Source organism: Aegilops tauschii, chromosome 4, assembly GCF_002575655.3.
Source record: "Aegilops tauschii subsp. strangulata cultivar AL8/78 chromosome 4, Aet v6.0, whole genome shotgun sequence".
NCBI lineage: Eukaryota > Viridiplantae > Streptophyta > Magnoliopsida > Poales > Poaceae > Aegilops > Aegilops tauschii.
This window is the reverse complement of record NC_053038.3, coordinates 472,316,404-472,324,906: the sequence shown is the minus strand read 5'-3', so window position 1 is coordinate 472,324,906 and position 8,503 is coordinate 472,316,404. Positions and strand designations below refer to the sequence as shown.

Genomic DNA, 8,503 nt, shown 5'->3' with positions numbered 1-8,503 from the left:
GGTGCTCGTGCGCTTGCTTCTCAAGATTGGCCCAGCTAGCCAAACGCAGAATAAAAGAGAGAAATTCTGGAGAGCACCACGATCACACAGTATAGACCTTTAGACTTTCGGGCCAGAGAGTGTAGGAGAGTCTACTTTGCACTTGGAGCGTGTGCAATCGACAGCGGCTGATCGACAGCAGCACGAACATGGGGAGGCCGTCTTCCACGGAGAAGCTGGTGTGCGTGGCCCTGGCGGCGCTGGCCGTGCTGTCGCCGCTGTACATGGACCGGGAGTTGGAGGCGGAGGAGGAGGAAGAGGAGGAGGGCTGGGGCCTGCTGCTGCCGTCCGCGCTGTGGCTGCCGGCGCTGCTGGTGCTGCTCATCCTGGCTATCAACGTGGCGTGCTTCGTCGACCGGAGGGTCGTCAGGTTCGACCCCTACTGGATCCACCGCGTCGGGGGCTCCTCCTGCGGCCTCATGGCCACGCTGCTGCTGCTCGGCTTCGTCCTCAAGTGCAAGGCCTCCTTCTAGTTCTAGGCTAGGCTCCCCGAGCGAGCCACCCGGCCTGCTGTGGCTATGGGTCGTCTCCGTCTCTCCATTTTCTTTCATTTTCAGATGATGATGAATCGATCGCATGGAGCAGCTCCTGTCTCATTAGCCAGTGCTCTTCTCTGCTCCTTTATTTTGACTGAATCGTGTTCTTGAGCGCACCGCTATGCAGTGTATAGTGTTTCTGGTGCTAGCAAAAGGAATTCAGTGATGTCCATGGTTACGGAGAGGTTTGAGCTCTTTCTGACTGTCCATTTGTGCTGGATTTGTATATATTTTTTCATCATTAATTCCTCACTAAAACACATCGCAACTCGGTTTAGAAAAGAAAGAAAAAACAGTTCGAGCAAAGATAATATTTGGTCAACATGTTTAAGATTTGGTCACCTACAAATTGAATAGTTCTTGAAGTGTTTACGGTCTTGCTCAAACATTTCTCGGTAACCCGCCTGGTTTGATCCCTTTGTGGTTATGTTGGCTTTGTTTTTTAGTTTCGAGAAGAGGATTGTGCTGGATTTGTCAATCCTACAACTTGATTTCTCCAATAAACTTCTACCTCTTTTATTGCTTTGATTTCGGATACATTTTTCATCGCTAATTCAATACACAAAAACTTTCCAACCGAAAAGAATATCACCTTTTGATCTTGTGTAAGAAAGCATTTTTTTCGAGAGAGGCAAAAGAAAAGAAGTGGTTGTTTATATTAACAACTAAGAATCGATAATATCACACCAGAATCTCTTTGAACATTGGCACTCAATTGTGGGACCAATCACCAACCGCGAAATACAAACTATCATCCCTCCATAGCCTGTTCTAAAGCCCAAGATTAACACCATTTATCGATGTGTCATGTTTCTTATCGGACAATGGGGTGACCGCACACCTAAACAAACTTTACGACGCTCATGTGAGTCAGAAATTCCCAGGGGAACCGACTGAGTTGGCCACACGATTGCTTCGTGATTCGTAAACTCGTATATGTGACTAGTATTTAGTTTATGTTCATGGGGTCCATGCATAGCAGTTTTGGCCACTCCACCCATCCCAGCTCTCATGCATTTCTTTCCACTTTCAAATTTATATCTATTTATCTTCTGAACCGAAATTCCAGTTTATGCTTCATTTGCATATTCATGTTCCATGCGACGAGGACTTTCAAATAAGACCACTCTTGATTATAATTTGACAACATTTAAATTTTTACCAAGTTTCAAACAGTAAAACTTAATTGTCGTAATATTAAGTTTTTACCAACTTTCATCAACATTTACAAAGATCCATTTGCTTTTAGGTTTAGGTTCTAGGGCTTAGAGTTTAGGGCTTCGAGTTTAGAGTGCAGGGTTTGATCCCTAAAAAACAGAGTGCAGGGTTTCATATTTAGTACTTGAAACTTGTTGAATTTATCCTTCGTTTTATCAAGCTTTAATAGTTAAAACTTGGCGGGCTTAAGTTTTAGGGCTAAGGGTGCTGGTGCAGACTTTAGATTTTAGTATCCGAAACTTGTTGAAATTATTGTTCGTCTTTACCATATTTTAATAGTTGAAACTTTGTGATGGTTTTAGAACTTGTCATGAGTTATTCAAGAGTGATGTTGTTACAAAGCCCTTGTCGCAAGGAACACAATAATTGTGCAAACAAAAAAGAATCGGACTTTCGATTCAAAAGATATAATAGATTCAAATTAGAAAGTCAAAAGATAAGTCATGAGAGGTGGGATAGGTGGGGCTGCCAAAAGCTGCAAAAAGCTGCAAAAAGCTATGGTTAAAGGGAATTTGATAATGTCCATGGTTACAAAGAGGCTTGAGATATTTTTTGTGGTACATTTGTGCTTGATTTGTATGCTCATTTTTTCTCGCTCAGCACAGGGATTGTGCAGGCTTTGTCATGTTGCCTTCTACATCTTTATTATAGCTTTGATTTGGCAGACAATTTTTTGCAACTTGGTTTAGAAAAGAAAAGAAAATAGCTCGAACAAAGATAATATTTGCTCAATTGTTTAATATTTGGTCACCTACAAATTGAATTTGTTCTTGAAGTGTTTACAGCCTAGCTCAAACATTTCACGGTAACCCTCTAGGTTTGGGCCCTTTGTGGTTATGCTAGCTTTGTTTTTTAGTTTTGGGAAGACGATTGTGCTGGATTTTTCAATCCTGCAACTTGACTTCTCAAATAAACCTCTACCTGTTTTATTGCTTTGGTTTCAGATACATTTTTCATTGCTAATTCACCACACAAAAACTTTTCAACCAAAAGGAATATCACCTTTTGATCATGTGTAAGAAAAGAAAGCATGTTTTCCCAAAGAGGCAAAAGAAAAGAATTACTTGGTTATATTAACAACTAAGAATCCATGAGAAAATATCACGACAGAATATCTTTGAACATTGGCACTCGATTCTCGGCCAGCCGCAACTTACAAACTATATGTTAGCTACTAGGAATCCTCTCTCTCTCTCTCTCTCTCTCTCTCTCACAGTTGTATTGCTTAGGGGAATTCTGAGTAGCTACAGGTCTGGTTACAACCGGATACACACACAAGTGTGCGGAAATGGAAGAAGCAAGAGGGGGGTTGAGAGCCAAGATGGGAGTAGGTAGCTCCGTCCTGATTGATCTCGATGATTCACTCCTTCGGCATCGGTTCCTTCTTATACTCAGCCAACGTCACCCACTCATCACTAGAGACTAGCTGGCAGGGCTTGCGTGTCAGCGTGTGCGCCAGCTGGTGCATCGGGTTGCATCTGTCTTGGGCATGGTCTTCTTGTGGGCTTCAGGCCCATCGGTGCTAGAGTTACTAACACTATTAGTCGTACTTTTTTGCGGGGTAAAAGCACATTTTATTTCAAATAACAAGATTATAGCCCGCTAAAATAAGACTAGGAATGAAGGGGGTAGGCTGTAGTAACCACCACGCGGTTTACGAGCCGTACGAGCATAATGGGCGAGACAATGTGAAACCATGTTCTATGATCTCAGGAACTTCACGGATTTGAACTCCCTCTGCAACATATAGTTCTTGATTTCCTTGACCAACTGACCATTAGGCGATTTATCGAGCGAGGCATTCATTATTGTAGAGAGGCTACCACCGAGTCCTATTGCACTAAGACCGGAAGTTTAGAGACATAGCGATTCTTATAGCTTGAATTTCTGCCTCGAGGGCATTGTGGCAAATGAACAATAGTTGGCATAACGAGAAAATGAGAGAGCCCACATTATCATGCAGGATCATGCTTGCACCTGCTGAGCCATCCTTCGCCAGATAAGAGCCATCCACCGACAAGGCCGACAAGGCCAGCTACTGACGGTGGCTGCCATGGTGGTTCCGGCGGCCGTAACTTGATCATCTCTGGCTGCAGCGCACCCTCCAGTGGGGATTTGCCTTTAATAATTTGTTCTCTTGCAAAATGAGCAACATTGCGAACAGAACATAGATAGCTGCAGAAAAATGTTTTAGACGTCTCTACCGGAGGAATTTCTTTTCCATGCGATAGTTCATTCCGCAAGTGTCAAATCCTCCATAGTAACATGATGATCATATCCCGCACCTCAATAGTGTGTTGATCCAACAAATTCAACAACCAATCATCTCATGTGTATGCAACTTGCTATGTGTCGTGTTTTCCTATCGGGCAATGGGGTGACCGCTCCCCTAAACATTGTATTGAGCAAAATAAACTTTTTGCACCAATCATGTGAGCGCACAGTTTAGGAGATATAGTAGGGCAAGGGGTGATACACACACCACTATGGAAAGAGGGTTGCAATCAACATGAGACAAGGCTCTGACGGAACACAAGCACAAGTAGCATACTAGGAGTCGAAACAAGTGATGTTAAAGTTATATGTGCATACTACTTGCAAAAAAAGGTTGTATGTGCATACATGTGGACAAAGTACAGATAAACACACGTGTGTTCGTGTAACTAAACCAAACTTCTGTGATGTTGCTTGACATCACAAACACCACATAGTGCCGCCATTTACAAATGAAATGGTCATTCATCATACGGCACACCTCTAAATCTTAAGACCGAGCATCGTCGAAGAGTACACAATTCATGGTTTTCCAAATGACCCACGGAAGAAAGATATTGATGTGCTTCGAAGACTTAGCCTCGGGAGGGGAGCAAGGAGGAGAAAGCACATGGAGGCCGGAGCAATTGAAGAAGGGATACAAGATTGTTTTCGGGCACCTAGAACAGAACATACAATTAAAATAATCAAGGTACCCAATTTACTTGAGGATGGGGTCCTTGTATAAAACTGAACACAACACACAAATTAAAAGTTTGCTCATTAGGACCACATAGAAAGGAATCCGCGCCGCGGCTATGCCCGGGTGAGCAACCTCACCAAGAACTGCATCTAAGTACTAATACTCGTCGTACGTGCATGTAGTACATGCACGTTTCTATCCATTACTAGCAAGATGCCCATGCTTGCACGTAAAATGAAGATGCATTTGTATGAATAGTTTATCTTGTGAGAGAAAAGGATGAACGAGGGAAGACCTTATTTACAAATGTGAAGAGTGGTGTAGGTATCTTTTTGCAAAATTGCCATAGTTTCCTTCCTATCCGTCAGATATAAATCGGGCGGCCTATATTGCAGGATGGCAGGCACACCATCATCACCAACTTTATTTTTTTTTATAAGAGTAGAGATCATATCATGTTGAGATTCGAAATAATCTGTATTCCAATCTGCCGCATTGGTCCGACTCACGATTTCGAAAAGAACAATATTGCACATTGGTTCCCCTTACGATTCCGTTCAGATCCAACCCAATTTCACCCCTGACTGCATTTGTATACTGTTGTAACGCATTTTGCATGGAGCGACATTTCCTTCCGGGCGCCTTGAAAATGTTTGGCGAAATGCCTAGCGGACGGACCTCATGAAAGCAACCCAAACCCTCGAATTTTGTCGCTTCTACGAAATTACAGCTTAAACAAAAACAAAATTGCTATTCCTACGCACAACTTCTACGAAAACTTTATCTGTATAAGAGAGGCACTAACCGTTATGAGAAAAACCAGAAAATAACCGCCAGCGCTTTGAACTAGTGCGTAGGATCTTTGTAAAACCAGTACGTATAGGAATAGCAAATGCTCAAACAAAAACTCCCTATCGGTTCCCATGCCTTTTCGGACGACGTTGCACTCACACCGTATCCGTAACCAGAACAGGGCAGAGGCCACGTACAAGGGGGGTAGTGGCAACGGATAGCCCACGTAACGTGCAAGACCACCGAGTGCGTCGACCTGTTGCCCGGCCCGACCCGACCCGAACGATTTGTTCGTAGCCGGCCCCGCCCGTTGCCACGCCGAGCCAACCACAGCCGCATCCCTCCCTCCCCCGTCTCGCGTCGCGGCAGCCAGCAAAGAGCTCTCCCCAGTTCCGAACCCCGCCGAGAGCTCCCTCCCCCCAAAAATGCCCTCCGCCTCGCTCCTCCCCGTCACCTCCGCCGGGGCGCAGCCCTGCCCCACCATGGCGCCGCCCCGCGGCCGGCGCCGATGCTGCCGCGTCACGGCCGCCTTCGCCCCGTCGCCTTCCGTCGGCCTCGGCCTCGGCCGCCGCGCCGTCTCCCTCGCCGGCGTCGCCGCCTGGCTCGCCACTACCGCCGGCCGTAAGCATGCTACTACAATATTTCAATGGGCAGCTCGCCTGTGTGTTTTGGGCGAGCTGTGTGCGATGTGAGTGAAATTTGCCGTGTCACGGGTGTTGCAGGGGCTGAAGCCAGTCCGTTCGACAACTACGTCAAGAAGTACTAATCCGTGTCTCTATTTTTCTTTGCGTTATTAACACCACCTTGTGGCTTCGTGCTGACCTTCAATGGCTGCTGCTAGGAAGAAGCTGGAGCCATTGGAGACGTACGTCCCGGCTGTGCTGCTGACCCAAGACCAGTTCAGGGATCTAGGTGAGGCTGATTTACCGTTGATAAACTTGGTACCCAAAGCACCGACTTGATCGACACGCTGGCTGTCCTGATTGAACATGTGCAAGAAAGTTATTCCAATTGCAAATGCATGACTGTTTGAGCAACCATTAGCAGCTGGGTTCTTCATATGCAATCGTCCAGAATCAGTGTGAAATGTACAGTTTTGTTCAAAGTTCTTTTGCAGCTCTACCATACATTATTCAATTATGATGTGCTTCTTCCAGTGGAAATGTGCTACGACTCAATTATCTTAGATTCTACCTTTGTCAGATGGTTTTAACCTTTATATGCTATTCATACAGAGAAATCCTTGGAATTCGAGAAGCCAAGGTTTGATGAGAGTAGATCATTGCTTCGTTCTGGTCCAGCATCATCTCTACGCATCAATATTCGGGCAGTAAGTCAATGATTTGGTGAATGTTAGTACATTACTAGTGCATTCATGTTTTATGACTAGCTAGCCCTTCTACTTCTCAAGCTTCAGGTGTCCTAGGGTCTTGAAATTATTCTTAGGCCATAGCATTATAGAGTATCCATATTTCATAATTATGATTCCTTTTTTTCTAGCTATGCATACTGAAACTGTGTCGTAAACTTAATGTAGGTGGCACAATATGCTTCCAGTAATGGCCAAGGCAAAACTGCCTCTGATGCAGTGGATGAATGCTTACGGTATATGACACCCTTTTTAGAAGTACATACTTGTTTGCCGAATGTATTGGAGCTTATGAGCTGTTATGCATGCTGTTTCCTAGAGCGTTGGAAGATCTCGACTCGCTGCTACTAAAGGCTTCACGAAAAGACTCGTCAGCATCTGTTGAAGTCATGAGGAGCAAAATCGCTGTAGCCCTTGGAGCACTAGACAAGTATTACCAAATAATACAAAATCTTTATCCATCTTAAAATCAAAAGGAGTCTTTACTCATACTTCTCTGTATTCGTATCATTTCAGCCTCCTGCAAACCGTGCCATCAGCCGTTATGGATAAAGGAAAGGCAATTGCTGATGCATACAGGACCCCTTCAGATGGTTATTATGAAGAGGGTAATGGCGCAGAGTTGGACCCCAGCCTGAAACAGCTGCAGGACATTCTTTAATGCTGAATCTTGTTCAAGTTAACACATCTTGTGTTGTTGAGTTCCTTCAGTATGATTGTATTGCAAAGTAGAACCAAGTTCGTAGCAGAATACGTACCTGCGGCAGTCCTTCTAGAGAATAGTATTATTACTTTTCACTGTAGTAAACTGTACATCAGAACACCGTTTTTCTAATGTTTTATACCTGACTGTCTGTACAAATTAAAGGGAAGTTTGAGCATAATCGTAATTTCAGAGAACTGTATAGGCTCCTAGTCTGAAACCTGAAACCATCACCCAAATATTGAAACGTAGAGATGACACTGCACAACAGTGCACTAGTGATCTGCACCTGGTGTAACTTGCATTCTCAAACTCCAAGCATTTACTTGCAATGGACAATACGTAAGTGGATCTCAGAAGAAGGTTACATGCCATAGGGTCAACTATAAAAAAATCTGGTCAAAACATTTAATTTACAAAGACCATATATCTGCAGCAGGAGATAATCGCGCGGTTTGACCAACAGATAATAAACACGAAAAAGCCCACTGTCATTTGCGTCAACACATAAACATTCTCAAAATTAAGCACACATTAACCAGCAGAGAAACCAAGAGCAGGAGGCATAGAATTCCTGAGTAACCACATGTGAAAGAAGGAAGAATCACCGGTCTGTCGTCCGTCGTCGTGTCGATGTACTTGGGGAAGGCGCATGGAGTACGTTGTGATGCCGCGGCGTCCTTGGTCGGAGAACGGCGCCACTGCCTCCACAGCCGCACGTTTCATGTCAACAGCGATGACGCAGGCCTTGTCGTCTTCATCGTTCACCCTAGCCATCATGTAGACGAAGTCATCATCCTGCGTGCTCAGGGTTGGGCCGTAGTAAGCAAGCTTCTTCAGGTCCAGTTGCTTGGCCTTGTCGTTCCACAGGTCAGGCAGCAAAGCCCGAT

At 44.7% G+C, this 8,503-nt stretch overlaps 2 protein-coding genes across 2 annotated transcripts; both read left to right on the top strand.

The window, feature by feature from the left end:
* On the top strand, window positions 1-768 carry LOC109772143 (uncharacterized). Its single transcript, XM_020330835.4, has one exon. It carries the CDS (start codon window positions 189-191, stop codon window positions 510-512), a length of 324 nt encoding a protein of 107 aa, XP_020186424.1. The 5' UTR covers window positions 1-188; the 3' UTR covers window positions 513-768.
* Window positions 769-5,800: 5,032 nt separating this feature from the next.
* Window positions 5,801-7,772, top strand: LOC109772137 (uncharacterized). The gene is made up of 7 exons (XM_020330822.4): window positions 5,801-6,162; window positions 6,264-6,300; window positions 6,383-6,453; window positions 6,777-6,871; window positions 7,079-7,146; window positions 7,230-7,340; window positions 7,427-7,772. The coding sequence occupies exons 1-7, from the start codon at window positions 5,967-5,969 to the stop codon at window positions 7,569-7,571; spliced, it is 723 nt and encodes a 240-aa protein (XP_020186411.1). The 5' UTR covers window positions 5,801-5,966; the 3' UTR covers window positions 7,572-7,772.
* The last annotated feature ends 731 nt before the right edge of the window (window positions 7,773-8,503 follow it).